We start from the raw sequence: 14,216 nt of genomic DNA, 5'->3' as shown, positions 1-14,216 counted from the left end.
GTTCTGACCCAGATGAGCAAATGCAATGCTGTAAACCAAATCTCTGAAAGCTGCCCATTCCTTTTCTGCTCCACTGTTGCCAACCATGTGTAGACCCACTTTTCCCTCCAAGTTAGCAAAGAACTGTTAACGTCAGGAGAAGCATTCTAATTTGCTGACATTGTCTTCTGGTAGTCATCTTGCCTTGGGGCTGCCACTTTTGTTGAATGCAAGTATTTAGCTTGGAGAGGATAAGTCTATGATGAGTTCGGCACTCTGCACCACACATGGCCTTCATCGCTCTTACATCCTGTCTGTCTCTTCTCCTTACAATGACATAGTCTATTCAATGCAAATATTTGCTAGGAAGGTTCATCCACAAAGTTTTATTGTATTTAGGTAAACAGAAGATGGTGTTGGTGGTGAAAAGATCATGAGATATACAAGTCTTCAGTAGTAAATGACTGTTGCTTTTGCTGTTGCTGTTTCCAGCTGTATTCCTCCCAAGGACTACCTACCATATCTGGTAGTCTGTGCCTACTCTAGCATTACAATAACCTAGAATTATAGGCTTGTCTTCTTTTGGCACACTGATGATGAGGGTCTCTAGGTCTTCTTAAAGCTTTTCTTTGACCTCATCAGGGTTTGTCTTAGTTTGATATTTGAAAAGGGACTGTAGCAGTGCATAGACAAGCATTTAGTGTAGGTAGGAATGGGTCAAAGGAAGCAGGCTTGCAACATGTGTTGACCCTGCCCAGTACGTGTGAATCTTCTCATCTCTATATCCCTTAACCCTATGCAAATATACTTGCTCTCTGGCATTAGGAAATGTGACCAGAAAAATGAAAACTGCATGTCAGGGGTACAGATGCCACAACTACCCTTATTCTACTAAGAGAAACATGCCTAGGGTCCCACTACTGGGTTCCTGCTATGCCAGCCATGCCCACAACTCCATCTGGTGGGCTCTGTGCCTCTTTTCTAAGCTTTCCCTGTCTTTGGTTCACACTGATCATTAAGATACCAGTTTCATTCCCTCCATCCAACTCTCTTAAATAACTGAACTCACTTAAATAACTGAGTTCATTGTAGTCCCTGGCGAAAGTGTAGCAGTTCATCCTTTTCTCATGCTATAAGAGGAACAACTCCAGAGAATCTCTCATATACTTTCCTCTGAACCTTTCAAACATTTAGGGGAATGTATAGGGAGTATACCATGGGTCAAAAATAGCACAGAGAGAGGAATTGTGCAAGAATGAATTTCTGAAATTCCTAGAGGAAAAAGAAAGAAAGCTATCAAAAGAGACTATTGTGGATGCACAAGGATCAAACAATTTAGTTTTTACTAAGGCATGGAAAGACAATTGTAGCAATGGCAACTGATGAGGAAAATGAAAAACAACAAAAAGAATTGGAGAGTGTGTGTGTGTGTGTGTGTGTGTGTGTGTGTGAGAGAGAGAGAGAGAGAGAGAGAGAGAGAGAGAGAGAGAGAGAGAGAGAGAGAAAGAGAGACAGACAGACAAACAGAGACAGACAGTGAGTTATAAGCTCTGTTGGGCAACAGAGTTTTGAAGAAGGGATAGATAGGAAGCTACTTGGTGTAGCTGCATGGACATTAATAGATTACTTCTTTTCCCTGACAAAGAGAATACTCTTTGGACTAGAAAGCACAGAATAAAAACAGTTAATGGGTTGTTACCCAAGATCAATGAGAGAGCACCTATTTGTCCTTGAAAAGTTCAAACTACTATGCCAAATGAACTACATCCTTGAGTACTGAAAGCACTGTTAAAATGATTGTTGAATTACTATTTGCAATTTTTTGAAGATTATAGAATACAGGAGAAGTACCAGAGAATTAGAGGACAAATGTCCTGATTTTCAAGAATAAAATAAGAAAGCAAAAAATGTAAAGAAAATGCAAATAAAAAAGAAAGCAAAAAAAAAAGGCAAGAGAGTGAACTTGACTTCAATGCCTGTCAACATTCTAGAATATATTTTTCAAGGGATGATTTCTAGACATAGGATTATAGACCTATAGATTATAGGCTGTCAAGGAAGAAATGACTACAAAGAGCCAACATGGTTTCTTCAAGAATATGTCATGCTAAACTGTTTAATGTCTTTATGGATGAGGTTATTATCCAAAATACAAGGAAATACCGTGGGTTAATTAACTTAGATTTTAATAAAGCATTTGACCAAGTGTGAAGCTATTCTTGTGGACAAGATGGAGAGGTATAGTTTAGATACAGATGAATTAGATTGTAGTTCAGAATTGATTGAATGACTGAACTTAGAGTGTAATCAGCAGTGGTTCCATATCAGCTTAGAAGGGACTCCTGGTGGATTTTGCCAAGGATCTATATTTGGCCCTATGCTATTTTATCAGTGGCTAAGATAAAGGCAAACATAAAATGTATAGATGACACGAAACTGGGAAGGAGAGTCAAAAAACTGGATTAACAGAGTTAAACTCTGTATTTTAGTGAGCTAGAACATTTGGCTGGATCTAGAAATATGAAATTATTAAGGCTAAATGTAATGCTGGGTTCAGTTAAAAAGTCATCAAGTAGACAATTGGGGAAGAATAGCTAGATTGTTCCCTGAAAAGGGTCTGGGACTTTTATTGGGCTGCAAGCTTAGTGAGTAAGCAATGTATTATCCAAAAATGTTTATATAATCTTGGATTATGTTAAGAGAAGCATAATAAACAATTATATTCTAGTAATATAAAGAAAAATGTAAAGGAAATGCATGACTATTTACAGAAATATAAAATGCTCAAATAAGTAGTAGAAATCTTAACCCATTCTCAGAAAGTTCAATTGAACAAGTCATGAAGCTTCTAGGGGTTCTAGGCTGATTTACAATTGAATGCTGTCAAATGTTTTAGCAGCAATTAATGTCTATGCTGCATAAATTATTCTCCATGCTTGGGAAAGAAATCACTTTAACATGTTCCTTTTATGAGGCAAATGGTCTTGATAACTAAACCAGGAGAGATATAATAGAGAAAGAGAACTATAGTATGCTATCACCAATGATTATTGATACAAAATTTTAAAAATAAAATCCTAGCAGTAAGACTAAGCAATTGACCCTCCAAATTTTTCATTTTAACTGAGTTGGATTTAGACCATGGAATCAACTGATTCAACATTAAGAAAGCGATTAATATAATCATTAAAAAAAACTACATTATTTTATCAATAGATGCTAAAATACTTTATACTAAAAAGCACAAGCAGAGAATGTCTACTTTTAATATGACTTTTTAAAAGTTTCTATTTAAAACTAAAAGCTAGAATTATTTGCAATAGAAGCTTTCCCAATACAAACAGGGATAAAACAAGGATTTCTCCTCTCCTTACTATCAGTTGACATTGTTTTAGAAATGTTAGCCATACAAAGAATTGGAAATTGAAGGGCTGTTCATCAATTGAGGAATGACTGAACAAATGGTGTAAAATTGTGATGAAATACTACTGTGCTATAAGAAATGATGAACTGGATGATTTCAGAACAACTTGGACTTACATGAACTACATAAAAGTGAAGTGAGCAGAGCCAGAAGAACCTTGTCCACAGTAACAGCAATTTCGTACAATGATGAACTGTGAATAACTTAGCTTTTCTCAGCAATATGATGATACAAGATTCTTCAGAAGAATTTTTCATGAAAAATCCTAATTCCCAGAGAAAGAACTGATGGTGTCTGAATGCAGATCAAACAGTACTTTTTTTTTACTTTATTTTTTTCTTGTTTTTTTCTTTCTTTTTTTTGGTGGGGGGGCTCTGTATTCTCTTTTACAACATGGCTAATATGGAAATATCTTTTGCATGACTGCATATATACAATCTATATCAAAGTGTTTGCCTTCTCAAGGAGATAGGAGAGGAGGGGAAGGAGGGAATTTGGAACTCAAAAATAATTTTTAAAATGAATGTTTAAAATTGTTTTTACATGTAATTAGAAAAAATAAAATAAAAATATTCTTTAAGAGAAAAAAAAATGCTGGCCCTAGCAGTGAGACAACAGAAATAAAATAAAAGTATAAATAAACATTGGCAAAAAGGAGAAAAGATTATCCATATTTGCAGATGACATGAATGATTTACTTACAAAAGTTGCAAAATTAATAAACTATTTGATACAATTAATACTTACAAAAGCAGCAGAATGCAAAGCAAATCCACAAGTATCAACTCTAGAGATGGACTACAAAGGAATAATCATCAAAATTATTTTGTACTAGTCAAAAAAAGAGAAAAAAAATGAGTGGAACAAGCTACATAAGTAAAAATCAGCTGCAACTAAACTCTCAATAGCCTAGAGTTTTATATCCCCAAAAACATAAACTACCTAAGGAGACAGATGTTTAGAAATGACTTATATAACAACAAAAGGTATTTATTTTCTTTTGAAAGAGAAAACACAGAATTCAGTTTTATGGAATGTATCATCTGTAATAGCAACAGGAAGAAAGAAAGTTGATACTTACATAGTTTTATTTGTATATTTTATATATTTCCCCCACTTCACCTGTATAGATGAATGGCTATAAAAGAATGACACTTTAAAGAAATATGGAGGCATATTGTCCAGAACTCTGGCGGTAAGAGTCTTCACTTTGTTAGTCAGACCACATATGGAGAATAATACTCAGTAGCGAGCTCCACATTTCAGAAAGGACGTTGATAAGCTGGTGGGTAAGCAGGAGAGTGAAGGACCTCAGGTTCATGTTATATGAGAATCAGGTGAAGGAATTAGGATTGTTTGGCTCGGAAGAGAGAAAACTTAGGAGAGGATATGATAGCTACCTTCAAGAATTTCAAGCACAGTCACATGGAAAAGAAGGCGTCATGGGGGTTGATAAAAGGAAAACCTTCCTAAAAATTAAGTATTACCTAAAAATAAAATATTTTGTCGTGAGAGTTAGTGATGTCTCTTCACTGTAAATCTTTAGCAAAAACTGGATGACCATTTATTGGTTATGTTACTGTTAGGGGAAATTGTTATTCAGAGATTAATTGGAGTAGTCAACCTCCCAGATCTCTTCCAACTCTGAGATGCTATGATTCCCTATTCTGCTGGAAGTACTACTACTTGTATGCTTTTCTACCTTCCCATCCTGTTGAACTTCATTCTCTCCATCCTACTGAAAGGGTCCTTAAACTATCAACTTTTCTTAGAACACCTGTTTTAGAACCTATTTCAAGAAACAAGATTAATGTTCCCTTTTCTTATATGTTGAAAAGGAAAGGAAGGACATAAGAATATTAAGCAAAGATTAAAAAAAACATATATATTTATGTGTGTGTATTATCTATCCTAGTATTTTGGAACACATGGGAATGGAAACTAATATAATGGTTTTATTGTTATGTTTAATGTCTTCCATTCCAATTGGTTGGTTGTTGTCCTTTGTTTGCAAAGAGGACCCAAATGACATCACTGTGCTAGTCAAGTTACAGTGTGTCCATCTGTGGTTGATCAGACCAACATGAGCTTGGAATATTCTACCACAGGTCGGGAACAAATAGTCCATGTGAACATTTGGGATGGATTCTCTAAATTTGCACATCTTGCATTGTTATGTTTAATGTCTTCCTTTCCAATAATACATACATAATAATAAACACATAGTGCTTCTCATTTAGGAAATTGCCTGATTTTTTTTTAAAAAGGGAAGGGAAGGGAACAAATACTTATTACACATCTCGTATGTACTAGGTACTGTGCTAAGCGCTGTGCAAGTATTATCTCAAGATTATTGATGGGGAAATTCTAATGCAGTAACAGATACTTATTGCATTGTATAAAGAATGGAAAGACGATTAGAATACAAGTAGGTTGAATTACAGTCTGATACCATGCCTTAACCTTTACCTTGCAGCTAACCCTCACTGTATATATTATCTTCTTCTATTAGATTGTGTGGTCCTTAAGAGCACGGACTAGCACATTTTTCTATTTATATTCCCAGCTCTTAGAAAAGTACTTGGCATATATTAAATGCCTAATAAATGCTTTTTCATTCATTGATTTATTCATTTTTTTCACAGTTTAGTGTGGAAAAGGAAGAGTGATCTATGAAACTGGCTTTATCAAAAATGTATATCTGAGATCAAATTGTTGTTGTATGTATATATATAGTCTCAGGGCAATACTAGTACAATACCCACTAATTTTGTGAGATGTCAAATATGTTGTTTTTTATCTTGCCAGTATTATTTGCCTTCCTGTATTTTTGGCAAAACTTGTGAATTCATGTGTGAACATGAGCTTCATAATTTTTTTTCTTTTAGCAAATTCCAAGCCGCCAAAAGAAAATTTTAGAGGAAGCTCATGAACTGAGTGAAGATCACTATAAAAAATATTTGGCAAAACTCAGGTCTATTAATCCACCATGTGTGCCTTTCTTTGGTAAGTACTATTTTTTAATTTTTTTAATTGAATGATCAATATGTTTTTGGACAAAGTAGTTGTACTTGTATTTTGAAATAAGTGATAGATATGTAGGAAATAACAGAATATATTTAAGGCCTTTTGTTGAGCAATGTGTGTGTGCATGCGTGCATGTGTATGTATGTATGAAAAAATTTATTTTATCTTATATATTCAGGCTTCTTCTGTCCTCTTTTCATTAATACACTTAGATCTATCTTAAAATCATGATACTCCTACTGCCCAACTTCCCAAAATAGTGATTTATACTGACTACTCATTTTTTCTCATCCTACCTTCTGTAATCTGTTCTTGCAGCCTGGTACAATGGAAGATGTCTTGGATTTGGAGTGAAAGGCCTTGAGTTCAATTCCTGAGTCTGTCACTTATGAATTCTGTAACTTTGGGCTAATCAGTTCATCTCCCTGAACACCAGTTTCCTCTGTACCATGAAGGGTTTTGTATCAGATGGCCTTCTAAGGTCCCTTTGAACTGAGAGTCTGTGGTCTGACTTTACCATAGTTAACATCACCTCTACTCTCAAAACTCCTATCTTAATCACCAGTGACCTCTTATTAAAAAAAAAAGTCTTTATTGACGTCTTCTGTTTCTTACATCATTACAGTTATATCAGGATCTTTTCTCCTCCTCCACCCAAAAAGCATTTTTTGAGAGGAAAAAAAATCAGCATAGCTGATTGATACGTTAAGAAAGTCCAAAAATATGGGTAATGTGTAATACCTGTGGACCTACACAAAGGATTAAGTTGAGAGTGACTTCTATTTCTTCAAGTCATGCTTGGTCTTTAGAGTTTTGTTACATTCTCTTTTGATTTTTTTGGTGTTTAGTTCTTTCCACTTACATTGTTATAGTCACTGTGTATATTATTACCTGGGCTCTGCCTACTTTACCCTGTATTAGTTCATATAGATCTTCCACACTTCTCTGTATTCATCACACACATCATTTATTATAGCACAATAATATTCCAATACAGTCATTTACCACAGTTTGTTTAGCGATTCCCCAATTGATGGGTATCTACTTTGTTTCTAATTCTTTGCTTTCACAAAAAGTGCTGCTATAAATATTTTGTTAAATGTGGGGACTTTATTCTTATCAATGGCTTCCTTGGGGTATAAGCCCATTAATGGAGTCTGTGCTACAAAGGGTGTGGACATCTTAGTCATTTTATTTGCATAATTACAAATTACATTCTAAAATGGTTTTATGATTTCACAGCTCCACCCACAATGTACTATTATTCCTACTATTCCACAGTGTTGAGTACTGCCATTTTTGTCATCCTTACCAATTGATAGGGTATGAAGTAAAACCTCAGGATTATTCTGATTTGCATTTCTCTTATTAGTGATTTAGAACATTCTTTCACATGGTTATGAACACTTTGCAGTTCTTTTTTTAAGAACTATTTGTTCATATACTTTGACCACTTTTCTATTAGGAAATGGCTATATCAGTGACTATCTAATAATCAAGTACCATTAGTCCTTTTTAGCACTTTACTTTGACACGCTTTCTTAATATTTGACAGGTTTGAATACTTCTTCCTCCTTCAAGCCTTTCCCCACCTAACTTCCCTGACACAATGATGTCCTAGTTCTTTTCCTGTGTCTCTGGCCATCCTTTTCCTTTCTCCTTCATTCCAGTCTAGCACCCACATTTTCTGGTTAGACATCACCTGGAAGTCCTGTCAGCATCTCCAACTCACTTTGTCTTAACTGAACCTATTTCTTCTCAAAAACCAATTCTCCATCTAGACTTTTATATCTGTGACAGATACCACCATTCTCTCACTCAACCCAGCAGTTCTGAATCCTCTTGGTTCTTTTTTCATAATTCTTTCAAGTCCATCCCCTTTAAGTCCATTCCTGCTGTCTGGTGTAGTCTTTGATCACCAAATGCCTGAACTATGGCAGTAACACCGGTGTTCCATGCCCAGACACTCGCTTTCATTCCACCAGGATCGTGGAGTATAAGAGAGGCTACCTGGATTTATCTAAGTACTTTACTATGCTTATGTAGCTCTGACAGCTGTGGGGGAAGAGCCTGCTTCACACACACAGCTCCAGCCCCACTTCACTTCAGGCTCTTTACTTTATATTCACTAAGCCACATCCTAGTCTACCCTCGGGGAAGCTTATATACATAGGTCTTCCCTTTTAAATTAGGTCTTAGACTATGGATTACTCATTTCTTTTGACAAAACCACTATTCCTGTTAAGTAATGTGTATTTTTTTATGTGAAAAATTGTTTGGCTTTTCTATCGTAACTGATGATACCTTTACAAATGTGAACTTGCTATCCTACTGCATGCTTCATTTTATGAGATTTAGATATGTCTGGAAAGAGGCTTACTTATATCTTTTGGGGGAGTGATATTTATCATTTCAGTCAGTCAAATAGCATTTGTTAAGTGCCTACTGTGTACCAGGCATTGTGCTGAGCTTGGGATACAAAGAAAGGCAAAAGACAGTCTCTGTCTTTGAAGGAAGACAATAGGGAATGGGGAAGACAACATGTAAACAACTATATACAAGCAAACTATGTTCAAGATAAATAGGTAGCATTTAAGAGAGGAAAGGTGATAGAATTAAGGGGGATCCAGAAGGGCTTCTTGTAGAAGGTGGGATTTCGGGCTGGGACTTGAACGAAGTCAGGAGGCAGAGATGAGGAAGGAGAGCATTCCAGGAAGGGGTGGAGGAGGGTCATGGCCAGTGAAAATGACTGGAGCCAATAAATGGAGTGTTTTATTAAAGAACAACGAGGCCAGTGTCATTGGATCACGGACTATAGGGGGTAAGAGGGGTTGTAGGGATGCTTAAGGTGTAAAAAGACCGATGGGGAGGGAGTTAGGTTATGAGGGACTTTGAAGGCCGAATAGATCTTGAGCTGAGAGAAAGCTATTGGAGGTTTTTGAGTAGGGAGATGACCTAGTCAGACCTGTGCTTTAGTAGCTGCATGAAGGTGGATTGTAGTGAGGAGAGACATGGGGCAGGCAGACCCACCAGCAGGCTATTGGGATAGTCCAGACGTGAGGTGACGAGGGCCCACACTAGAAAGCCAGCAGTGTCAGAGGAGAGAAGAGGGCATTTGAGAGATGTTGCGAGGGAAGCTAGGTGGTGCAGTGGATAGAGCACCGGCCCTGAAATCAGGAGGACCTGAGTTCAAATCCAGCCTCAGACCAAACACTGGACACTTACTAGCTGTGTGACCCTGGGCAAGTCACTTAACCCCAATTGCCTAAAAATTAAAAAAAAAGGTGTTGCAAAGGTGAAATTGACAGGTGTGGGGAATAGGGAAGTTTGGACGGGGTAGAGTTTGGAGCAAAGAACCAAAGTTCTGTTTTGGATGTGCTGAGTTTAAAGTGTCTAGAGTACAGGATTGCACAAATTGGATTTAAGTTGGTTACCGCTCTTTCACAGTGGAGGAATTTCTGTTGTGTATTTCTGGTAACTCAGCACTTGGTTGCTCCCTTGGCCTAGAGTATGCTTTCCCTTCTTTGTTGTAGTACCAGTCCTAAATTCAAAATGCTACCTCTTCTAGAGTTTCTTCCGCAATGTTCTTGCCCACTCTTCTAACACTTTGTATCACGTTGTAATTCACATACTTTCTTGTATATTCTATTCATATTCTAAATGTTGTCCAGTACGTATGATATTATGTGTGTGTTATGATATTTGTATGATACATATTGCTATATGCGCATAGACCTTCTACTAGATTATAAGCTTTTTGTGGGCAAGGACCATTACTGAATTACTCTATGTCTTCCCTAGAATTCAGCATGGTATTTTGTCATTAGTAACTACTTAATAAATGTCTTTTGAGTGAACGAATGGCTTTTGAGAGGTGGCCTGATAGGTTATTATTTATTGTATACTAAGTAATGGTGGAATGGTACCAGAGAAAGTATAATTTTATGTGTATTTTTCCTGAAACATTTCATTATATCTTTTAGGGATTTATTTGACAAATATCTTGAAAACAGAAGAAGGCAATCCTGAGGTTTTGAAAAGACATGGAAAAGAACTTATAAACTTTAGCAAAAGGAGAAAAGTTGCAGAAATAACAGGAGAGATACAGCAGTACCAAAATCAACCATATTGTTTGCGAGTAGAATCTGATATCAAAGTAAGTTTATTTATTTGGAGATTATTGGAGATTAAGTTGGGGGAGGGGGGATGTCGGGCAAATAGAGCTTAGTTAGGCATTCCTGTAAGTAGCAGATAGTGTGACAAAGCTTTACTTTAGCATTTTGTAATAGCTTTACTTAACTGTATTGGAAGAAGCCACAACTGCAGAGTGACATGGGCAGTGTTGTGTTTAGTTTTGAGTGCAATATCTTTAGAAAGGACACGTTGAGAACATGGAGAGAGCCCAGAGGAAGGCAATAGGATGGTGAAGGCCCTTGAGTTCATCAGCCATCGGAGGAACTAATAGTTGTCTGTTACAAATAATGTTTGAAGGGCTGCCATGTGGAAGATGAACTAGGTTTTTTTTTGTTTTTTTTTCTGCTTGGTCACAGAGGACAAAAATAGAAACAATGGTTTGAAGCTTCAAAGATGTGAATTTAGGCTTGTAAAGAAAAACTTCCTTAACAGAGCCATCCAGAAGTAGAATGGGTGTCCTAGAAAAGGAATGGATTCCCCCTCGTTTGAGTTCTTAAAGGAAAGCCTGAATGATCACTTATTGGATATGAGAATTCTACAGAGAATTTTTTCTAGTAAATATTGTACTAGATTATCATGGAAATCCCTTACAACTCTTTCTTTCTTTCTTTCTTTCTTTCTTTCTTTCTTTCTTTCTTTCTTTCTTTCTTTCTTTCTTTTCTTTCTTTCTTTCTTTCTTTCTTTCTGGCAAAGCAGTCAAGGTTAAGTGACTAGTCCAGGGTCACACAGCTAGTAAGTGTCAAGTGTCTGAGACTAGATTTGAACTCAGGTCCTCCTAACTCCAGGGCCAGTGTTCTATCCACTGTATAACCTAGTTGCCCCAAAATCCTTTACAATTCTCAAATTTATAATTCCATGATGAAAATTGAGTTGTCGGTTCTTTATGAGAGTATTATCCTGGTTGGGTGGGGCTGGGGGTGGGGCACATGAAGAGAGAATGGAAGATGTTAGAAGAATAAAAAATAAAACTTTTTTTCAAACTATTCAGTATTCTCTTGAGTTTAAAATACTTTCTTAAATTATTTTCACAAATTTCAATAGTTCTAGTAGTACCTTTGTTTTCATCTTTTTATATTCCAGAGATTCTTTGAAAATTTGAATCCAATGGGAAATAGCATGGAAAAAGAATTCACAGATTATCTTTTCAACAAATCACTGGAAATTGAACCAAGAAATCCCAAGCCTCTACCAAGATTTGTAAGCATGCAGATAAAAATCTGCCTAAAATTCTAAACATTTTAAATAGTATTTCTCTGTGTCTTATTATATAATTATTGTATTTTCAAACAGATAGATTAGATAATAAGAGAGACTGATCAATTTGGCAGAAGTAGCAAATGTTAGCATTAAAAATGTGAAAGACAAACCCTTTCACTTATTTGTAGGAATATTCTCATTGGTCTGGGCAAAGATTAATTTGATAGACAAATCATCAAAATAACAGACTCTTACTGGATTATATTTTTTAAAGAATAAGAAATCTAAACTATTACAAGTTACAACAAATAAAAGGATAAAAAATAGATATAGGAATCAAAATTCTTACATTAAAGAATGAACAAAAGTATGAAGCAATAACCCAGAAAATATTTAGGTTTGACTAAAATTTTACTTCCTTTGTGAATATAGTTCACTTTATTTTCAAGTTTCTTGTCATTGCTTAGCCAAATCTACATACAATCATACTTCATGTATAGCATCCTCACATTTTCAAAACATAGTTGAGAACCAGGAAGCAAACAAATAACACTTCTGAGTATCTAAGATAAGATACAAAGTCATTGCTAAATTGGTGGCTCTCAAACTTCCTTTACTTGTGATACAATAGTAATATTGGATTGCAGCACACTATGGGAGAGTCTGGAGACTCTTGCACACACCTGAGATTACAAGTGTTAAGTTCCATACAATTTGTGGCACACTTAGTATGACTGCAGACAACCCTTTGAGAAATACTGCCCTGAACCTTATTTATTTTCCTCATGGAAAAACCCCTCATGTCTCGACTGAAAACCTATTTACTCTCATTCTCCAACTAGTTCTAGCAGCCTTGTTTATCTGGTTTCTAAGAGAGCTACAATAGATTAGAAACATCAAGTTAAGAGGGCTACAATAGATTAGAAACATCAAGTTAGGAAGGAGTTACTGGTAGATATAGTGATAGAAGCAAGAAGTGACAACTAACAGCATGAAATCAAGAAAGATAAATTACAATCAGATCAGTGAGAAGGTGAAACAAATCATAGAATCTGTGTCAATTCTTCATGAACACCCTTAACACCTATCCCTATACCTGGTTCTTCCATCGCCACAAATGTGGGTGGTATGCTTTGATTATGATCATTCAGTCCTGACCCGGGAGGTGAGAAGACAGAGGCAAGAGGTACAGCAGACAGTTACCATTCATTTCACAATATCTAGGGCATCATTTTGTTTTTGTACTGTGTGTGCTGTAATAACTGACGTCTGTCAAGATAATCCTCAGTCATAATGAAAAGGTTAATTATGTTCAAAGGATTCTATTGGGTTTTTTTTTATATTTAAGGAATTAAACTAGCTGGAAAAAGGTTAAACTAGCTGGAAAACTTAATTTTCCAGAATGCCCTTTTCTTCATGGATTCTAGAAAGTTTTATTCTAATTGAATAACAGAAAAATCTCTTTAGATTTGCTCAGGCAAATTTATATCATTTTCTTACACTGTTTTACATTTTCCCCATACTATCCTGGGATTTGTCTGCTATAGTAGAGCTTCATTTGTCCATGCACACTCAAAAATTCCTATTTTTTTTTATTTCCTAACATCTTTTGCAACAGAACTGACACAAAATATTTCCATTTTCTCCAGGCTAGTCATTATTTCTGTACCTTGACCTTTCTACCCTTCATCCCTGGTCTGTCGTTATCAATCTAATATATGTGATATGACTTTCAGACTAATTCTCATTCTTTGCATTGAATTAAGATATTTTTCTATAGTATTTCTTTAGATCTTTGTATTGTAGGGCTTTAATAAAGTAACATGTTTTTGATGGGTCTACAGCCAAAAAAGTACAGTTATCCCCTCAAGTCTCCTGGTGTTCGTCCATCAAACCCAAGACCAGGTACCATGAGACACCCAACACCCCTGCAACAGGAGCCAAGGAAGATTAGTTACAGTCGGATCCCTGAAAGTGAAACAGAAAGTACGGCGTCTGCACCTAACTCTCCAAGAACACCATTAACACCTCCTCCTGCCTCTGGTGCTTCCAGCACCACCGATGTGTGCAGTGTGTTCGATTCTGATCACTCAAGCCCTTTTCACTCAAGTAGGTGCTAAAACTATAAATTCTTTAAAGTCCTTGAAAACATTATACGTGGGTGATAAACTTTCTTTTCTAATGAAAAAAGCTTGAGAAACTCTCTAGCTGATATTTATATAATGCTTTAAGATATGCAGAGTGCTTTACAAATTATCTCATTTGGCATAAATAAATATACTTCACAGTTTGTGCAACATCCTTAATGCATCTTAAGTAAACTATACAGTAATATTCTTTATGTCTTCCATAACACAGTGCAGGTGGTCAGCCACATTCTGTGATAGTGCTGGTA

The 14,216-nt window shown here is 36.0% G+C and overlaps 1 protein-coding gene across 1 annotated transcript in view; it reads left to right on the top strand.

Moving 5' to 3' along the window:
- The window catches only part of SOS1 (SOS Ras/Rac guanine nucleotide exchange factor 1), a 186,146-nt gene that overhangs the window by 152,006 nt on the left and 19,924 nt on the right, over nucleotides 1-14,216 (top strand). Inside the window, 4 exon segments of the mRNA XM_020976979.1 lie at nucleotides 6,292-6,409; nucleotides 10,414-10,586; nucleotides 11,705-11,821; nucleotides 13,666-13,930. Of these exon segments, the coding sequence (XP_020832638.1) occupies nucleotides 6,292-6,409; nucleotides 10,414-10,586; nucleotides 11,705-11,821; nucleotides 13,666-13,930 (673 nt within the window).

Source organism: Phascolarctos cinereus, unplaced genomic scaffold, assembly GCF_003287225.1.
Source record: "Phascolarctos cinereus isolate Bilbo 61053 unplaced genomic scaffold, phaCin_HiC Scaffold_2;HRSCAF=192, whole genome shotgun sequence".
Lineage (NCBI taxonomy): Eukaryota > Metazoa > Chordata > Mammalia > Diprotodontia > Phascolarctidae > Phascolarctos > Phascolarctos cinereus.
The sequence above is the reverse complement of the archived record's forward strand: the minus strand, read 5'-3'. Positions and strand labels throughout refer to the sequence as shown.